Raw genomic sequence first — 21,921 nt, 5'->3', positions numbered from 1 at the left:
TATTAGAAAAGAAACCAACAGTTTTAGTTTTTTTTTTAAACTATACAGATTTGAATCACGTGTGATTACATCAGCCAAGCTTGAACCCTCGTGCGCATGTGTGAGTTTTTTCACGCCTGTCGGTGACGTCATTCGCCTGTGAGCACGCCTTGTGGAAGGAGTGGTCCAGCCCCCTCGTCGGATTTTCATTGTCTGAGAAGTTGCTGAGAGACTGGCGCTGTGCTTGATCAAAATTTTTTCAGAAACTGAGGCACATCCGAGTGGACACCATTTGAGAAATTCAGCTGGTTTTCTGTGAAAATTTTAACGGCTGATGAGAGATTTTGGATTGTTTTTATCGCTGTAAGGACTTCCCACGGAGCGGGATGTCGCGCGGCGCTCCGAGGCGACGTCGTCATCCTGTTTCAAGCTGAAAACCTCCAAATTTAAGCCTCTGTTGACCCAGGACGTTGTGAGAGAACAGAGAACTTTCAGAAGAGGTCGGAATCAGCAGTTTATCCAGACATTCCACTGTTAAAGGAGATTTTTTTAATGAAAGATGTGCGGACGGATTGGCGCGTCGGCTCGCAGCCGGCGCGGTGCGCCCGCCACAGGAAAAACACCTCCGTGTTGATAACCATTTGTAAAATCCAGGCAGCTTTTGGTGGCTTTCAGTTGAGTGAGTATCTGAGAAATTGTTTAACAGCAGGGCATGTTCCAACTTGTCCTTAAGGCTTCCAACGGAGGTGTTTTTCCTGTGGTGGGTGCGCTGCGCCGGCTGCGAGCCGACGCGGCAATCCGTCCGCACGTCTTTCATTAAAAAAAAATCTCCTTTAAAAGTGGAATGTCCGGATAAACTGCTGATTCCGACCATTTCTGAAAGTTCTCTGTTCTCTCACGACGTCCTGGGTCAACAGAGGCTTAAATTTGGAGGTTTTCAGCTTGAAACAGGATGACGACGTCGCCTCAGAGTGCTGCGCGATGTCCCACTCTGTGGGAAGTCCTTACAGCGATAGAAACAATCCAAAATCTCTCATCAGCCGTTAAAATTTTCACAGAAAACCAGCTGAATTTCTTGAATGGTGTCCACTCGGATGTGCCTCATAGTTTTTGAAAACATTTTGATCAAGCACAGCGCCAGTCTCTCAGCAACTTCTCAGACAAAGGAATTCCGACGAGGGGGGTGGACCACTCCTTCCACAAGGCGTGCTCACAGGCGAATGACGTCACCGACAGGCGTGAAAAAACTCTTGCACGCCCACGAGGGTTCAAGCTTGGCTGATGTAATCACACGTGATTCAAATCCATATGGTTTTTTAAAAAAATAATAAGGTCGGATACTTTTCTAACAGACCTCGTATTCTGGAACTGAGAACACTTTACTCAAGAAGTTGTGATAGGATGTTGATGAAATCTGGTGAGCAGATGAATAATTCCCTAGAAAACGAGGAATTTTATATTGAATTTGATCCAGAACATATTTTGAATCCAGGCTCCGGAAGACATTTTAAGTAATATGTGGCCTTGGTAGAGGTACAAACTCCCTGAATGCCTCCTAGTTATCATAAATCAAATGTTGCTGGGAAAAAAAAAGGTACATTACTGTGCAGGAGACCAAAGCTCACCTCCAGCAGCTCGGAGACAATAGGAAGGACCTCTGGGTTGCAGATATCGATGGAATCATCCCTGTAGGTCTTCTTCTTGTAGCGAATGTTTCCCAGGTGGAGGATCGCTGACAGCAGCGAGAAAATCCTGATAAAGAAGAAAGGTGCTTATTGTTATTGAGGTTTGGTGTCTGACTGAGCATGATGTACAGTGCATGTGGTGAGAGTCCACGCTCTTAAAAGATACACAGCAGAGTCAAATCCTGCACCGTTTCTCCTGTTGGATGGTGTCTCCAACAATTACAGAAAAATGTCATCTGATGAGATTTCCACAAATACTTTTTGCAACAGAGTTATGACAAGTGTTTCATCACTTTCACTATAAGAAAACAAATCAAATGTAGGCCCTAATGCCCCGTGTGACATCGAATACACAGGAGTTAAAATTTCACATCTTTTGAAACAAAACCTTCCTGTGACACTCCACTATGAAGCCCTATAAATGATGATCCATCCATTTTCTATACCTGCCTAGGCCAATTAAGGGTCATGGGAAGGGTCGGGGGGCTTGCTGGAGCCTATCCCAGCAGTCATAGGGTGTGATATAGCTGGTGATGCAACAGACAAATGTTTCACAGTTTCACAAGAACAGTTTCCTGATCACATCCACAGATATCTCTTTCAGAGCCATCAGGTGTTTTGGAGGCTTCCCTCATTCATCTTCTTCCAGGGCCATTCAGTTTTTGAGGACTGCCTGCTCCAGACAGATTTAACAGACAGAACCATATTGTCTGTGTTTCCTATAGATGGGTGTGAGACATATTCAATGAGTTGGAAATGTTCATATGTACATTTCCTGATTCATCTGACGAACACTGGCTATAAAATTGATGATTTACTGTAAATTCTGGCCAGGGCCCAGTTTCATAAAGCAGTCTAATCTTTTAGTCTACTAAGCTTACTTAGTCGACTAAGGTTAGTTGCCCAACATTATCCATCTAATCTCTGTTTCACATCGACGGCTAAACTTGTAGATTAGCCGTTTTGCGAAAGTCGACAATTTTCATGGGCACAGCGGACTCGCGAGTGCTGTTGGCAAGAAACAGCTCCAATGTGCGACAGTTTTGTTTACTTCCGGGTTGCTCCATCTGGTACAAACATGACTGAGTCCGCTGCAGCAGAGTTGGTGCTTCTCCTGGCCTTAGTGTGGATAAATCTCCAATGGACTATTCTGGTCCCGGAACACCCACTCCCGCCACAAGTCTCTCCTTCCTTCCTCCTCCAACAAATGGTTTTACATGATAGCCGCCTTTATTGAGGTAAGACACTGAAGTTTTGTTGACTAAAATAAGGGCCCCTTCACACATAGTACGAATAAGTACAAATTAGGGTGAATCATGGCAGAACAGCTCGTTTGAGCGAACCACAACAACATAGAGCCGACGGGCAGACGTGAACAAGGCTGCTACAACGGTTTCATGCCCATGGGAACACAGTGCGAGCAGCTGCAGCATGTGTAACCACATCGCGTAGCTGCTGTGAAAGAAAAAAAAAAATACATGCCATCCACTGGATTCGAACCTGCAATTTCCAAAAGCTCTGATTGCCAGCCAGAAACATTACCACTGAGCTACCATCGCTGTCCTGTAAAAGGTGCGGGAAAATGCCTGATGTCAAGAAAGACATTGAGGTATTACAAAAAAATAAATAAAACCACACACCATATAAAAACTCCACATTTCAGTGAATCCCTCTTATTAAGCGGACAATACAAGTATGATCCATCTGTTCCTCTGTAGATGACCCATGGTCACAGACGTACAGTCATGAAATGACATGAATGAGAAGCAGAGCGCTCTTATCACGTCCACCTATCCTGACGGTGTGTCCAGCTGGCCCTGCGTGCATGTCCGGCCCGATACGCGTGTCTTGTGGATGAGGCATCGCAGGACAGACGCTTCGTCATGAGGAACAGAGCTCACGTGAGTGATGTGACATTCAGATCGCCCGCTGCGTGCTATGATCTGGTGGTCCATTTCAACTGGGGTAGCCTGTCAATGTGCGCGGCATGTACTCGCTCGCTGCAGCCCACTGCAACAGCGATATATGTTTTTATGTATGTCCACGTGAGGACAGCAAGCAGACACATGTGCGTCACAGTGGGCAGTTGTTAGTTCATGTCCGTTCAAACACGGTATGTGTTCTCCAGCTGAGACGTCCAGAACCAGAGATCTCCACAACCGCTCATGTGGGCACCTCCACACCCCCATCAGTTCAGCGCACACACCAACATGTCACTGTGTCTGTTTGCAAAGTCACACTCGTGCCCCCACACTCGTAAAACATCTTTATGAAACCAGTCCAGGACCACAATCGTGGCAGACAGGCTGACTGAGGGGTCCATTATCAATTATGACGGATGCATAAGATCACAGGTGTAATCTTACTGTTTGCGCGTAGCAGGTAGGAAGCCGACCATCTCCATCGCTAACTGCAGCCGCTCAAAGTCATGCTTCAGGTCCTCTCCTTCCACTGTGAAGCAGTCCTGTGGAGGACAGACAAAGAGAAATGTCAGAAACAAATTCATCACACTGCTTTGAGACAGAAACTGCTTCTGAACAAAGCACCAGCTGTCCTTGAGTTAATAAGGAATTAGTCAACATGAACAGATTTCACTCACGAACATTTCCATGTCAGATGGGAAATCTCTCAAAACCTCTCGAGATCAAACGTGACTTCGGAGTAAAAAATTTGGGATTCTCCTCTGTGTTTCCGTCACTTCTCTTTTTGATTGGCTATACATCACTTTCAACAGGCTCTGTGCTCGTTTGTGCTCGGTGGCAACCCCCACATGCTGGGATATCGGACCAAGACAACCCAACATGTTGAATATTCACAATTAGAGGTCTGAGCGGTCCCACTGTCCTTCCTAGCAGACTAATGTGCTCTTAAACATACCACACACAGCAGGAATATCTGATAAGATTATCTTTAGAGCCATCATGATAGTCGGGCTTCCTTAAGACTGTCGGAAGGGGAAGATCGGGTCAGGAATCGGCATAATTATCTTGCCGTGTGAACCAGGCATTAGTGGCTTCCCTCACTAGTCACCCAGTTTTTGAGACCTTCCTACTTAAGGCACATATGCTGTATAGCACCACAGTGTTTGTATTTTTTAAAGCTACTGTGTGTAGGATTTAGTGACATGTCACGATGAAGTTGCAAACTGCATTATGCTGTAGTTGGTTACAATTTTGTTTCCCTTCACACTTTCACTTCTTTGGTGACAGGAATTCATACTCCCTGCCATTTCTTCTGATCAGCACTATGTATGATCCCCCATCTTTCAATAATGAGGGTTCACAAACTTACTAGCCTGCACTAGCAACCAGCAGACAGTGTATCCGCAACCACTGACTCCTCTTTTTTATTCAGTCTTCTGGCTCTGCTGCAAAATGTGAAAGGCTCTGTAGGTATGTTTTGGTAAGTTTGGGCAGCTAAATCAACATGGTGGTGCAACATAGCAGCTTCCATCAGGGGGTGCCCTCCCATGTAGATATGAAGGGGTCATTCTCAACTCATGAGAACACATTGATCCCTTGTTACAGCTAATTTATACACTAATCGACACATAGTAATGAACGCTGTATTCCATTTCTGCTAATGAACGCCCCTAAACCCTACACAATGCAGCTTTAATGGCTGACGTAAATGAAGTCCAAGACATATTCAGTGAATTGGAGATGTGTCTGTACCCTGTACTTGGCTGTAAAACTGATCATTTTTGATCAGCAATAATACTTCTATATAAAGCGGCCTTTCAAATTTCATAAAAGTAACACAATTTAGTTTCTACTGAAATCCAAGCACTGTAAAGTCGGTTTATTTTTGATCCATGCTGCGAATCTATAGTTCATTTTAATGAAGAGAACATATCTATCTAAGGGGCAATGCCATAGGAATATTTTATTTTCCTTTAAATGCTGCCTGCAGGAGCACATGCATGTGCTCATGCATGTGGTTTTGAAATGACCAGAAGTTACTTTTAACCCCATGTGATGCGCGTTCACGGGGCGTGCATGCCAGCATCCGTAAAATGTCTTGTAAATCACTTCAGAGACGTTATCTGGTTTCAAAACAGCATTTATAGATTCAGAAGTGTTTATTTCAATATTTGCATTTTTTTTTTTTTTTACTGAAATTAGAGCAACTTTAATATTTGACCCCTGTACAAACTGAAATTGACCTTTGTCACCATTATTTGCTGTTTTAACCCCATAACATTCTGTCATAGATAGTCCAAACTATATCTTTTTGGAATCATTATCATAAGACAAGCAATGTGATATAGTTTTCAAAATGATTGGAGCATTTTAAAGATTGACCTCTGTGTAATTCTTCATTGATCCCTACCTGGCTACAGCCATCACCCTGGGATGGCTATCATACATTTTTGTGTAGGCCATGATACACTGAGGCTGGATTCTAAGTGTCGTTTTTTCCCCTTAAGTGGTATCGAAAACCTGCTTGGCCCATGGACTATTAATGTTGTCATGGCCTGGCAAAACAGTTCCATTTCATATCTCCTACAGAATTAGAAGGTGATCAAGTAATAATATGTATATTACAGAGGTGAGATCCGTTCAGCTCTGAGCCAGGCGCGTGCAGTGACGCGTTACTGCTCATGAGATCACAGAGAGGCGCAGCTGCCAGTGGTATATACAGATATGATAGGCACAATATTTCACATTATTTATATCACCCATGGGAAGGAATGGACATACATCTGTACTGTAAGGTCTATCATGGATATAACAGCCTGTTCAGATTTGCGGCGGTGTGTGCTGCATAATGGCACACGGTGCTTTCAGTTTGATAGCGCACTGTTCACATTCACTGTACATGATGAATATGTGCCACCTCCATGTTATTACATATCAACATTTCCTTTGCTCTCCCTGGCCAGGGTCCAGTGGAGGTGGACATATGTGGTACAACATGCCGCCAGGCAATGCTGTGACAGATCTAACTCGGAGCTCAATCAACCGAGATCGGATCATTTCAAATGCTGTTATGATGCTGTCAGAATATGTCGATTGAGATTAGATGGCGCAAAAACTGCACATAGACCGCCGTGAGATGTGTTTTGAACATTTACAACATACTTGGGACAGCTGAGTGAATGGCACGAAATATGTAGACTGCTCAGAGATTGCTGTCCATTGGTCTTCACATATTCAGCCTCAATCGGTGTATATATATGACAGGGGTATAACCTTTTCAAAATATATGAGAAAGATTTATACAGAAATATGCTGTTTCAAAGTGTTTTCTGCCATGAAGGATTATTTTATTTGTGAGAACAGTAAGCACATGTCACCGTGCTTCTCTGCTCTGATTTGCTGTCATGACATGCTTCCCAACACCACTTGTGCAAGTCCGGGGAAGCCCTTTTGTGATCTATGATGTCGCTATTATAGACTGCAAGGGTCGCTACTGTAAGTAGCTTAAGGCCATCTGTTCTATTGCAATTTTGAATCTTCAGAGCAACTAGATTTTCTTCTGGACAATGTGAATTTTCAACATAGTGGCAATGTCATATTATAAATCCCGGATTTAAAGTGTAGGCGACACGTAATGCCATGTTTTCAAGAATATTTAAAATTAAGATTAAACAACAGTTTGATATTCATCCTTTCCTGGTGCGCAGTTCTTGAAGAGATAAATATTCGGACTTTGAACTGCACGCCACTAAAAAAAACAGGAACTTCCCGCCGTGCCGACACTGGACAAGAAGGAGGAGGAAGTGACGTCAGCTTCGGAAGCATTATCTTAATTGTCCCATTAATTTATGGATTTTTACAGACTACTGATATACCTGTTTCAATCGAGCGGATCGGGTCGGAGCTGCACCCTGTTTTCGGTGTCAAAACGGTAATTCTTGCTGGCAAAATCTTTTTCGATTGGCAGGTGGAAACACTTATACTGACGAGCGCGCATGCAGACTGTAGTACGGATTCTCCACTCCACACGGAGGCAGAACTGACCATTTTCACTTAAATTGATTTGATTTTATTGTTTTCGGATCCTGAGAATTTCGTCATGTGCAGAATGAAATGTTAGGAGCAGATGAGGAGCTACGAGTCTTTTAACTTGAAGCGCAAAGCTGCCCGCTGTGGAACAAGAGGATTCATTCACAGGAATGTAACCCAATTGTCCTGGCATATACAAGAAGTTGCCAGAAGGTGCCAGAAGTTGGTGGACTCCATGCAACACAGATGTGAAGCAGTTCTCAGAAACAGTGGTTATACAACTAAATATTACTTCAGTGATTCACAGAAAAGATAAATCTTCAAGCATTTTTTAGTTTATACTGCTATTTTTGAACAGCCTAATCATTCCTTTTTCTTCACTTTAAAGCAATAAATTGGATAAACGTTTTATTCATGTTTTGATTTGGACCAGAATGAGCAGTGTTCCCAGTGCTTTTGTGCTTATGGAAATAAAAGCTACTATAAGGATTTTGAGCTTTACTCACTTTTTTAAACAAAATGCTATTATTTTGAAGACAAGTGTATATACACAGACTGAACAATTAATCAATGCATGCAGCGTGTAATCATCTCAACAAGTCACATTAGTTGTCTCGTCCTTTTTAAACTGTTGTGAGAGTTTGAAGTTGGTGAAAATATTTCAACAACTAGTGAACCCTGTCTGGAAAATATTGTTTGGAGGGTGCAGAGTAACATAAGAAATTAATGACAACCACAAATCTACAACAAAAGGCAGATGGAAGCTTTTAAAGCTTTATGGAAATACTTATGTTTTCTGACAATGGTGCCAGTTTTATTTTGTGACAAAGTGCCATAAACTTGTTGCACATTTGAGACATCATAAGATTGAGCAAAAATAATAAACAATAGTAGCAATAATTTGCAAAGCCATCAATATTACAACCCCAATTCCAATGAAGTTGGGACGTTGTGTAAAATGTAAATAAAAACAGAATACAATGATCTGCAAATCCTCTTCAACCTATATTCAATTGAATACACCACGAAGACAAGATATTTAATGTTGAAACTGATAAACTTTATTGTTTTTGTGGAAATATTTGCTCATTTTGAAATGATGCCTGCAACACGTTTCAAAAAAGCTGGGACAGTGGCATGTTTACCACTGTGTTACATCACCTTTCCTTCTAACAACCCTCAATAAGCATTTGGGAACTGAGGACATTAACTGTTGAAGCTTTGTAGGTGGAATTCTTTCCCATTCTTGCTTGATGTACGACTTCAGTTGTTCAACAGTCCGGGGTCTCCGTTGTCGTATTTTGCACTTCATAATGCGCCACACATTTTCAATGGGCGACAGGTCTGGACTGCAGGCAGACCAGTCTAGTACCCGCACTCTTTTACTATGAAGCCACACTGTTGTAACACATGCAGAATGTGGTTTGGCATGGTCTTGCTGAAATGAGCAGGGACGTCCCTGAAAAAGACGTTGCTTGGATGGCAGCATGTGTTGCTCCAAAACCTGGATGTACCTTTCAGCATTGATGGTGCCATCACAGATGAGTTAGTGCCCATGCCATGGGCACTAACACACCCCATACTATCACAGATGCTGGCTTTTGAACTTTGCGCTGGTAACAATCTGGATGGTCTTTTTCCTCTTTTGTTTGGCGGACACAACGTCCAAGATCCTTTACACAATGATGTCGGTTTTTAATGCAGTGCCGCCTGAGGGAACAAAGGTCACGGGCATTCAATGTTGTTTTTTTTAGCCTTGCCGCTTACATGTAGAAAGTTCTCCAGATTCTCTGAATATTCTGATTATATTATGGACTGTAGATGATGGAATCCCTAAATTCCTTGCAATTTGAATGTTGAGAAACATTGTTCTTAAACTGTTGGACTATTTCTTCCACGCAGTTGTTCACAAAGTGGTGATCCTCACCCTATCTTTGCTTGTGAACGGCTGACTCTTTTGGGGATGCTCCTTTCATGACACTCACCTGTTTCCAATTAGGTGTTCTATTGTCTACTTATTCATTCTTCATCTTTCCCAGTTTTTTGTTGCCCCGTCCCAACTTTTTTGAAATGTGTTGCAGGTATCCATTTCAAAATGAGAAAATATTTGCACAAAAACAAACAACTATCAGTTTGAACATTAAATATCTTGTCTTCGTGTTATATTCAGCTGAATATAGGTTGAAGAGGATTTGCAAATCATTGTATTCTGTTTTTATTTACTTTTCACATAACATCCCAACTTCAATGGAATTGGGGTTGTAATTATTCAATTTATGCACTTTTACTGTAATAGTTTATCTGTATTATAACACTTCACTTTTAAACCCAGATTCTAAGAATGAAAAACTAATTTTGACATAAAAATTACAAGGGAAGCAAAGACACATTTTTAATTTGAAAGTGTCAGAATATTAAATACAACTACCCTGTGCACCAAAGTGTGTTTTTACGAGGTCTATTAGAAAAGTATCCGACCTTATTATTTTTTTCAAAAACCATATGGATTTGAATCACGTGTGATTGCGTCAGACAAGCTTGAACCCTCGTGGGCATGCGTGAGTTTTTCCACGCCTGTCAGTTGCGTCATTCGCCTGTGAGCAGGCTTTGAGTGAGGAGTGGTCCAGCCCCCTCGTCGTTGTTTCATTGCCAGGAAATGGCGGAATGATTTGGGCTTTTTTTCCATCAGAATTTTTTCAGAAACTGTTAGAGACTGGCAGCTGGAAACCATTAGAAAAATTTATCTGGCTTTCGGTGAAAATGTTACGGGCTTGGTAGAGGATAAGGAGTGTTACTGTCACTTTAAGGACGGCCCCCAGCGGCTGTGGGGTGCGCCGCGCTCCGAAGCCACCATCGACAGGCTGAACGACCATTTCATTTCTAAACGGATGGCTGTCTGGATCCATGACCATCGTGTGCCATTTCTCTGGTTATCACAAGAGCTGGACAACAACCATTTTCCAGCAGATTTCACTTTTAACAAGAGATTTTGTCATGGAAAGCCGAGTGGAGGCTTCGCGCGTCACGATGGATTCGCTACTGGAGCGGGACAAAACCACCTCCGTTTTGGTCTCACAGGACGGCTTTGAGATGGCGTTCAGACAGCTGTCGGTGGTTTTTCCATCGAGTGATTATCCGAGAAATTGTGGATGTGCCTGGACATGCCAGAACATGTCCCGTGAGGCTTCATCACGGCGCTGCTTTGCGCCATTGCAGCACCGCTGCGACGTGCGAACCCTCCGCTCCTCTTTCCATGACAAAAACTCCTGTAACAGTGGAATGTGCAGTTCATTTCCAAACTGGATGCTGTGTTTTATCCGGGACATCGTCTGACTAGCACAGGAATTGTGAAAAGACGTGGACATCAGCACTTTTTCGGCACACTGAGACAGACGTGCGGAGGAATTCCACGCGTCGCGGCGGTGCCGCATGGCGCAAAGCAACGCCGTGATGAAGCCTCACAGGACATGTTCTGGCATGTCTAGGCACATCCACAATTTCTCGGATAATCACTCGATGGAAAAACCACCGACAGCTGTCTGAACGCCATCTCAAAGTCGTCCTGTGAGATCAAAACGGAGGTGGTTTTGTCTCGCTCCAGTAGCGAATCCATCGTGACGCGCGAAGCCTCCACTCGGCTTTCCATGACAAAATCTCTTGTTAAAAGTGAAATCTGCCAGAAAATGGTTGATGTCCAGCTCTTGTGATAACCAGAGAAATGGCACACGATGGTCACGGATCCAGACAGCCATCCATTTAGAAATGATATGGTCGTTCAGCCTGTCGATGGCGGCTTCGGAGCGCGGCGCGCCCCACAGCCGCTGGGGGCCGTCCTTAAAGCGACAGTAACACTCCTTATTCTCTACCAAGCCTGTAACATTTTCACCGAAAGCCAGATACATTTTTCTAATGGTTTCCAGCTGCCAGTCTCTAACAGTTTCTGAAAAAATTCTGATGGAAAAAAGCCCAAATCATTCCGCTATTTCCTGGCAATGAAACAACGACGAGGGGGCTGGACCACTCCTCACTCAAAGCCTGCTCACAGGCGAATGACGCAACCGACAGGCGTGGAAAAACTCACGCATGCGCACGAGGGCTCAAGCTTGTCTGACACAATCACACGTGATTCAAATCCACATGGTTTTTGAAGAAAATAATAAGGTCGGATACTTTTCTAATAGACCTCGTATATTAACAGTGGAATGTTGTCACCTGTGTGCAATACGCCTACTTCCTGTCCAATTCAAAATTAAAATAAAATTAAAAAACAAACCAACCAACCACATTTCTTTATACTTACATTCATAAAGTATCACGATGATTCAGGTGACGGATGTATCAGAATAATTCATTTATTTACTACTGATACAGTATATATTTGTTATTCAACAATTTTAACTACTTGTACGTTAACACAAATTTAATGTTAAATCCTTCTCATGTGAACTACTTTCAATTAACATTTTGTCTCAAGTGTTAAGTGGTAAATAATAATCATAATATTAATAATAATAATAATAAAAATAAATTATTATTATTCCTACTCTTTGCAGTTCTTGGCAGATTCATCTTAAACACTCATTTTTGGATGGCCACTAGTTGAGAGTGTTTCAAGAAAGCTGTTTATTTATACTTTTACCATCAAGCTGTAATTGCTTGACATTTCTTCAAACAATTTTAAGTAAAGTGACACCAGAACAGGAACAAATTTTCTGAGAGCTCTATTTTGAATCTAATACTTAAAAGCAAACTAACTCAAAGCAGGCAGCACAACGTGAGTTCTTGATGTTTTGGTGTCAAACTGCTGCTCATCATCAGGCATTCTGCACTGGCACCAAACCACCAAACGTACAAAGTGGATGTCAGCAGTGGTGGGCACAGCTAACCAAAAAATTTGCTTTGATAACTGCTAATCCGCTAACCTAAAAGTTAACTTTTATGACGCTAAACCGATAAACTGCAAAAAAATTTAGCGGACGTCACAGCTTACCACTAAATTTTAGTGATGTCGGCTACTGATAAGCAAGCCGAGGCTTCTGAGTAAAATCAAAGGTGATCACAAACCCAAAAACTGTGAGCTCAGTCCTCTTTCAGCAGAAACGAAAGGAGCGGATCAGCTGCTGTTGTCCAAAAGGGGGAAAAAATTCATTTACTTTCAACATGCAAAAAGACAGACAGCATGGAGGGGACATGAAGCGCAACAGACTTCTCACTTATGGTTTAACTCAAACAACTCATTCCAGACACACTTGCCGAAAAGCACTATGGGAAAAATGAGTCTCCTTCACCGGCTGGTTTATTTATTTGTGAAAACCAACATACAAGTGACTGTAAAGTGTGTGTTGGCTTTTACAAATAAATGTGTATTTGTAAATATGTCAACTGTTAAAAAAGGCATTTGCAAAACTGAAAATTCTGTTTGACGTGTAACTCATGACCAACATGGGCCACTATTCACACTTCCATCCAGTAGATGGCAGTGTTCGATGCATTTTGATGGGGGGGGGGGGGGGGGGGGAATCAAAAGAGACATTTGAATTTCCCATAATGCCTTTTGGCAAGTGTGTCTGTTAAAGCTCAAACCTTCAGAATTTAGCACATTCCTTTAAAAGATAGGTAAAATGTGTAATATTTTTTCTCTGTAAAAATGACAGTTACCATTAATATCGACAAACTCTCTGGAATGAGTTGTTTATGAGTAAAACTACAAGTGAAAAGTCGCACTTCATGTCTCCGCCACACTGTCTGTCTTTTTGCGTGTTGAAAGTAAATTACTTCTTTTTTTTTTTTCCCTTCCTTTGGGGCAACAGCAGCCGGCTTGCTCCGCTCTCTTCTGCTGAGGGAGGACTGAGCTCACAGCTGGCTATTGCAAAACATGCAACAGATAAATACTAAAATGTATGATTTTTGACTGTTAAGTTTTATCACTACGCCAGCAAAAAAAAAAGTTAGCAGACTGAAAGTTAGCAGAGCTAAATTTAGCGGAAGCTAAGTGGTCTGCTGATGGTTTTCAAAATTAGCTGAAAAGCTAATCCACTAACAAAAAGTAAACTTAGCTAATTAGTGGATTAGCGAAACTGTGCCCACCAGTGGATGTCAGTGGCAGGAAACTGCCAACTTGTATGCAGGTCAGTGTGCAGCCGCAAAAAATAGGACTGCCAGGGTGCATGTGATGCTTTTGGCCCTCGTGTCAGCCAGCAAGCCTTTCCTCCGGTAGTGAGCCACACTCAGACTGTAATTAGTACATACCACAGCGACTGTCCAGCATGAGAAGACACCAAAACCCATAATCCTCACTGTGGATCAGCATTTTCTGCACTTTAGCAGTCGACGCTCCATTCCATTGTTTGCTTTTGGCTCCTAACTTGTCACAAACTCGTGAGCCAACACTCGATACATTGGTCCATTAAGATTCTCCAATTGCAACAAAGGGGTTTTGAGGCTTTTTAAACAATGGTAATACTCAGGCAAAAGCAGTTTTCATATTGCCAGATAGGTTCAACGTATGTGCCAAGGAGCAATGCGATATGTTCAAGGAAGTTGAGAAAATAAAGAGATCAGTTTTGGCCAGTTGCAAGGGAATAGTTTGGTCAAAAACCAAACCCATAACTGTTGGTATTTAGAAAAGAATAACAAGGGATTCCTGAGTGCAATAGAATGATTGTGAGGGAACAGTCTGTTCTTTTCATCTACTTTACACAAAGACTTTTCTTGCTTCATAAATTACTGCTCAAAAATTAAAATGTACTTCTCTGAAATTAAGACACTTCTGTTAGAGGCAAAGATACTTTGCAGGCTGACGCCACACGTGGTGTGAATTAATAGATTGGTTATGGATTTGATAAAGAAGTCAAAACATTTACTGATACTTACCATTGGGAAATCATGATTTGCCCTGTGCTTAAATTAACATGCCACCCTGACCAACACATTCCACGTAATTAAACACGCAAACAAGCACAAAATGCAAATCAACAAAAGCACAAAATGTAAGTCCACAAAAACCCACAACCAAGCACCAAAATGCACATGTCAAATGCAAACAAATCAAATAAAGCTTTTGGTCACTGGGATCTTTAGGCAAATTTTTTTTTTTTTTTAATTCACTTTATTTCATGTTTTAAAATAGTGTTTTACACATACTAATTCTAAAGTGATCAGTCAATAACCAGTCAATCAACAGAAAGGTAACGTAGTTGTCAACTTCTTTAAAGTAATTTATGAAAAAAAAGGTAGATTTGTGCTAATGTGAGGATTTCCTGCTTAATTTTAGATAAACTGGTTTTGTCTGATTTTGAATTGTTGTTGACCAAATATGCTTTTAAAACTGCTTTTAAAAGTGTCAAATATGATGCCATGATCTTATTTATTTATTTTTACCTAATTCTAACATCTCTAATCCAATGGTAAAAATGGGTTCAAATTTGATTTATTTTGACTACTTCTTTCAGCTGTTCCCGTTAGGGGTCGCCACCACAGATAAATTGTTTTCATCTCACCCTGTCCTCTGTATCTTCCTCTGTCACACCAACCACCTGCATGTCCTCCCTCAGCACATCCATAAACCTCCTCTTTGGCCTCCCTCTTCTCCTCCTGCCTGGTGGCTCCATCTTCAGCATCCTTCTCCCTATATACCCTGGGTCCCTCCTCTGCACATGTCTAGACCATCTCAATTTCATCTCTCTGACTTTGTCTCCAAACCGTCCTACCTGAGCTCTCCCTCTAATATGTTCATTGCCAATCCTGTTCATCCTCATCACTCCCAAAGAGAATTGCAACATCTTCAGCTCTGCCTTCTGTTTATGTTAGCACCCGTACTGTCTTGTAGACTTTCCCCTTCACTCTTGCAGATATTATTCAGTCACATATCACTCCTGCCACCTTTCTCCACCTGCTCCACCCTGCCTGCACTCTCTTCTTCACCTCTCTACCACACTCTCCATTACTTTGGACAGTTGACCCCAAGTATTTAAACTCATCTACTTTCACCACTTCTACTTCTTGTAACCACACTATTCCACTGGGCTCCCTTTCATTCACACACATGTACTCAATCTTGCTCCTACTGACTTTCATTCCCCTGCCCTCCAGAACATATCTCCACCTCTCCAGGCTAGTCTCAACCTGCTCTCTACTCTCACTACAGATCATAATGTCATCTGCAAACATCATAGTCCATGGAGACTCCTGTCTTATCTTATCTGTCAACCTGTCCATCACACTGCAAAGAAGAAAGGACTCAGAGCTGATCCTTGGTGTAATCCCAAGACCCACCTTGAATGAGTCTGTCATCCCTACAGTGCTTCTTGCTGCTGTCACACTATCCTTATACATGTCCTGCACTACCCTCACATACTTCTCTGCCACTCCAGACTTCCTGATACAATACCACAACTCTTCTCTTGGTACCCTGTCATATGATTTCTTCGAAATCCACAAACAACAATGTAACTCCATCTGGCCTTCTCTATACTTCTCCATCAGTACTGTCACAGCAAACATTGCATCATAGTGCTCTTTCTCGGCATGAAACAATATTGCTGCTCACAGATCTTCACCAGTTTTCTAAGCCTAGTTTCCACTACTCTTTTCCATAACTTCATGCTGTGGCTGATCAGCTTAATGCCTCTGTAGTTACTGCAGTTCTGCACATCACCCTTGTTCTTGAAAATAAGAATCAGCACACGTCATCTCCACTCCTCAGGCATCCTCTCACTTTCCAAGATTTTATTAAACATTATTAATCTGTTCAGCAACTCCATTGCCATCTCTCCTTGACATTTCCATGACTCCACTGGAATGTCATCTGAACCAACTGTCTTTCCACTGTTCATCCTCTTCATAGCTGCCCTCACTTCATCATTACTAATCTCTGGCACGTCCTGATTTACTCTCTCCACATCATCCAGCCTGTTCTCTCTCCCATTTTCTTCATTCATCTGCTCCTTAAAATATTCCCTCCATCTTCTCAACACACCATCCTTGCCTGTCAGCACATTACCATCTGCATCTTTTGACTCCCTAAGTTGCTGAACATCCTTTACAGCTCCGTCCCACTGTCCCTTTGTCTGGCCAGTCGATACAAGTCCTTTTCTCTTTTACTGTTCACCTTCTTATACAGCTTGCTGTATGCCTTTTCTTTAGCTTTTGGCACTTCTCTTTTTGCCTTACGCCACATCTCCTTGTACTCCTGTCTACTTTCTTTATCTCTCTGACTAGCCCAATTCTTTTTTGCCAACTTCTTTCTCCTTATGCTTTCCTGGACATCTTCATTCCACTACCAAGTCTTCTTTCGACAAACTATATATAATCAGGTTTTAAACAATATTTAATATAATTTAACATTTCTACTTAATGGAAACATCAGTGTTATTTTCCAGATAGCCTTCAAACTGGATTTAAAACAGTTAACTGCAGATATAATCCAGTTTTTAAGTGTTTAAACAGTATTTAACCAATATGAGAAAACAGTTTCATGCTAAATTGAGAAATTTGTTTTAAGTGGTTCTTACAGTGAATGCAATAGTTTTGTATTTGGGATAAGAAATGTGAAGGTTTGTGTTTAAGGATCTGGGAAACTGTAATGGCCAATTAAAAACACTTTCTGGCATTTTGTTTGCATAATTAATGTAAAAATAGTCAAATTAATTAATGATGAAAGCAACTGTGAGTCAGAGCCCGACAACAGACATCAAAGATGTAGCGCACACACACTTGTGTTGAGTACCTTCATTTACTTAAAGAGGTCGGTCAGGTGCTCAGACAGCTGCCACGAGCTCCAGGGCAGTTTGGATCTACAGTGATATGGGGACTTATTTATATATTTTTGTTAGTACAAGTTTGAGTTTTATACTAAACAAGTAAAGATTTTTTTGCAAAATGAGTCCATTTTGGCCCATCATGGTTTCTTCAAAGGACTGTTTGAAGGCTGAGGTCCCTTTGAGGACCCTCAACAAAACACATTCCCTAACCTCTAGCTCACACATTTTATAATGTGTCTTTGTGATGCTGTTGATATCATCTCCTTGGATGGTGGGGTCACATGGACCAACCCCTTAGAAAGACAACATGTTATTAAAGGGGGTTAAAGGGGAGATAAGACAAAGAGAGAACTAGCTCATGGGCCAAGTAGGTTTTCCATACCACCTATGGTGACAAAACAGCATTTACTATCCAGCCACAGTAAATAAAGACCCAAATAAATAAATAAATGTGTGATAACCTTCCCAGAGTGACTGCTATGTTGTAAGATGTAAGTCCTGTATAGGCCCTGAGGCTCAATGGTGCTTATCTTTGGATTCCATAGCATCAGGTGGATGAGAGTCTATGACTCCCCCTGGATGGGATGCCAGTCCGATCCAGGTTACTTCCACAGCCAAGGCTAGTACACATTTGCAGCTGGGTGCACTGAGATAATGTACATTAAGTGGCTTGTACAAGGACACAGACAGGTAGAATAAGCAGGATTCAAACCCAAGTCTACATACTGGCAGGCCAGCTAGCTGGTCTACACTGTAGCCAGGTAGGAGTCAAAAAAAGCATTACAAAGGCAACAAAATTAAAAAAAAGATTCAATCAAGTTAAAAAGTATCCCACATCATTTACCTGATTATAAAGATTCCAAAAAAAAAAAAAAAAAAAAATACATCCAGCCTTCAAATACTTACTATGTACTAACATCGGTTAGGAACCTACTACCCAACTGTTACTGTATTACATATTAACAGTAAGCAAGCAAATAGTAGGGACATAATTTGGACATACTACACTGCTGCCATCTTATCTGTTCTTTGACCCAGATGTTTACAGATGCATGCGGGCATAGCCACATATACCCACGTTTGCAGTGTTTTCATATTTTGACTTATGTATAATCCTTCACTGACCCTCTACCTGGCCATATCTGCCACTCTCGGAAGGTGCTCCTACCTGATTGTATAAGCTATGATATACTAAACCTGAATTTTAAGCACCATTTTGCCACATTAGGTGGTACAGGTTTGGTCAAAAATTGGCTGTTGGCTCATGACCCAAATGATAAAATGTGGAAACAATGGTTTAACTAAATGACGTGTGTATTTAAAGGAATACATCACTTATAATTTCTCTTCAGAATCAAACACAAGCAAAACAATTATTTTGAAAGGTGAAGATGACAAATTCAGATCTTGCCCCTTTGTTGAGGGATGTACAACAGCTGGAATTCAAAGAATTTACATTGACTGGAGTGATTCAAACTCATAACATCATGTAAATGATGCTACGACATTCATGAAATCCACCAAATTATTCCTGAAGCATAATACACTTCTGTGCTGTTGATCCAAATGATGACTATGTTCTAAGCCTATTATGTTTGATGAGGAAATCAAATTCCAGAGCTTTGAAGCTGTGAGGTGACAGTGGGTCTGTGACATAAAAGTTGTCCTTTTAGCTACTTAGCGGAAAAATCCATGTCTGACAATGGAGAAGTGGATTATACCACAGAAATAGTTTTTCTATGGACATGATTACTCTGTCTTTTACTGTGACTCGATGTGGCAAATATAATCCACTTCAACTGCTGCTAATCTGAAGTAACCACAGCTGCTGTCTTCTGTAGGAGCAGGTTTCTCTTCCACACCAGAGTGTCTTGAGAGATTTTGTGAAAATCACCTCATTATTAATATGCCTAAACTGACAATGAAATCATTTTTATCTTTATTGATTTATCTTTATTTATTAATCCAAAAACAGCCCAAAAATATATAGAAAAAAAGATTAAAGTGTGTTGAATTATCTGCAGTGTTCAAAAATTCTAGAAAAATATCCTGCTGCACTTGTTTATTTGGATCTCCTCAAAAGTTAAAGAATGTATTCCAAGACTGGTGAAATAATTTCACTAACCTTTCTGAAATCCGATTATACTAATTCACTCTACTTAATTTTTTTTTATTTGTGTATTTATTTTAATTAGCAAATTTCTGGCTACGTGACTTTGTTTTGTCTTACTGCACCAAAATAGTTTGCAATAAAAAATGTTCAAAATAAACCAGACAAGGGCAACATCATTACAGCATAAGAATAACAAATGTGTATTATTTATACCAGCCAATTGTTACAGTCTGTCGAGTGTTTGTTTAACAGCAAAATTCAAGTCATAGACTCTTGTAGTGGGAGGAAAATCCCTTAATCACTCTCAACAAATCCCACTGACCAAACATAACTCACTTCAGGTAAACGCTGGCAAGACAGAGGCAGGCTGAAGGCCAACAAAAAGCAAACACACACACCAAACAAGCCACACACTTGGAGGGAAGTTTCAAGACATAAACACTGTCTAACTGAAGCCGTACTGTAAGTCAGAGTTTGTGCCTTTAGAAAATGGTTGCTCACCCCATCAGTTATTCAATGCTAAAAAGTGACGGCACTGTCTCTGAAAACACCAGCGTGCATCCTTTAAGTCGTGTTGATGCTCACGTGAAAGCTTATTTAACTGCATAGTTTGCTAGAAGTTTGTGACACAGTGAACTTTTACACATTTTAATTTATTTATGACATCAAATAAAAAAAGAAGTTAGACTTCATTATATTAAAATTGTTTAAATTACACCCTTTAAACTCACTGAAAACCTACAACATCACATAAATTAAACAGAAATATCAAAGCCAAAACAATGGTGTGCAAAAGTATGTGCTGACATTACTTTAACACAAGTAAATCATCACTTTTACAGCCAGTTTTCATTAGACAAGTCAGGGGATGAATACATGAACATTACCAAGTCACTGAATGTGTCTCAGATTTCATTCACATCAATTATTAAGTAATACAAACAGTATGGTACTGTGTAGTAAATCTGTCTGAAGACAGCAGTTCAATCACAGCGTTACACAGCATCACAATGGAGTGGAGGAGATAAGGTTTTTATAAAAAAAAAAATTAAAAAAAAGACTGTCAGAAGGCACATTGGAGAATCAAGCTGAGATTTGATCTCTGTTTTCTTGTGTAAACAACATTATCTGCTCCACTTAGCCATGAAGCTGTAACTGCTGAGGCCTATGAATTGAATATTTTTGACTTTCATATTTTTATTTACTTTGTCTTGTTGTAGAGATTTATTTTCACTGTGAGTTTAAAGTGCATAATTTTAGAAATGTTAATATAATAAGCATGAGGGGGATTGTTGTTAGTTTGTTTTTTAATTTGATGTCAAATTAAAGTGTGTAAAAGCTCAGGATGGTGCAAACTCTTTCACAACATCTGTGCGATGCCAATTACTTCAGCAATCATTGTGTTTTATTTGGAAAAAGCTAATCACAAGAATCAGAACAGAAATGATGGTTCTCACGTCTTCCACCCTCGATTTTAAATGCACAGAAGCCAGTTCAGAGTTTGAAGGACACACGCAGAAACCCGAAGTCAGGTCATGAAAAATTGGATGAATGTAGACATTCTGTGATTAGTGTAGCAGATAACTGAAACAATCCTGCAAATGGTGATAGAAGCACCAAATTCGGCACAGATACTCCTTGGACATTACTCTTTTGAAAAACCAATTGGCCAATTCAATTTTCAATATGCTGCCAATTGAAGAATTACACAGGGGTCAAAATTAAAACATGCCCCAATCATATTGAAAACTATACCACATTGTTGGTCTGATCATAAATATTCCTAAAAGGTATAGTTTGGACTATCTATGACTGACTTTTATGGAGTTATGGGTTAAAAACAGCTAGAATGGTGACAAAGGTCAATTTCAGTTTGTACAGGGGTCAAAAGATAAAGTTGCTCTAATTTTGATTTAAAAAAAAGTGGTGCAAATTATTGGCTGAGCTAATAAGATTAATAAATGGAATAGTTTTGACTGTGATGAATGCTTGGTCATCCAAATAAAGGTCAAACACTCTTGATGTCCATTAGATTCTATGACATGTGACTTTTTTTTCAAAAGAGTAATTTCTAAGGAGTATTTGTGCCAAATTTGGTGCTTCTATCACCATTTGCAGGATTCCTCTGAAAATAATCTGTTATCTGCTGCACTAGATCAAGGTATATCAAGGTTTTAAGTGCTAAGTGCCAGGCACACACTGGGCCGTTTTCCACCCGGCACACAGAAGTGCACAATGCAGAGCAAGTGTTGCCAGTTTCCACGGACAACACCCACATTCTTTAAACAGCAAGTCAACTTGAGTTCATCTCTGCACCTATGGGCGTGTTGGTCATAAAATGACGTGATGTTAGGGTAGTGCTGGTGGACTGCTCTTGTGTCAAGCACAAAAGCAAGTGCCTGAGAAAAAATAAATCTGGTCAAAAGCCAAAC

The 21,921-nt window shown here is 40.8% G+C and overlaps 1 protein-coding gene across 4 annotated transcripts in view; it reads right to left on the bottom strand.

The window, feature by feature from the left end:
• The window catches only part of LOC117515396 (unconventional myosin-IXa-like), a 261,979-nt gene that overhangs the window by 214,710 nt on the left and 25,348 nt on the right, over nucleotides 1-21,921 (bottom strand). For all 4 annotated transcript variants that reach the window (XM_034175936.1, XM_034175938.1, XM_034175939.1 and 1 more), the window contains 2 exons: nucleotides 4,031-4,128; nucleotides 1,605-1,731 (listed from right to left, as the gene is read on the bottom strand). In XM_034175936.1, coding sequence (XP_034031827.1) covers nucleotides 1,605-1,731; nucleotides 4,031-4,128 — 225 coding nt within the window. The remainder of the gene's footprint in view (nucleotides 1-1,604; nucleotides 1,732-4,030; nucleotides 4,129-21,921) is intronic.

Source organism: Thalassophryne amazonica, chromosome 8 (assembly GCF_902500255.1).
Source record: "Thalassophryne amazonica chromosome 8, fThaAma1.1, whole genome shotgun sequence".
NCBI lineage: Eukaryota > Metazoa > Chordata > Actinopteri > Batrachoidiformes > Batrachoididae > Thalassophryne > Thalassophryne amazonica.
This window is presented reverse-complemented; position numbering and strand designations above follow the sequence as displayed.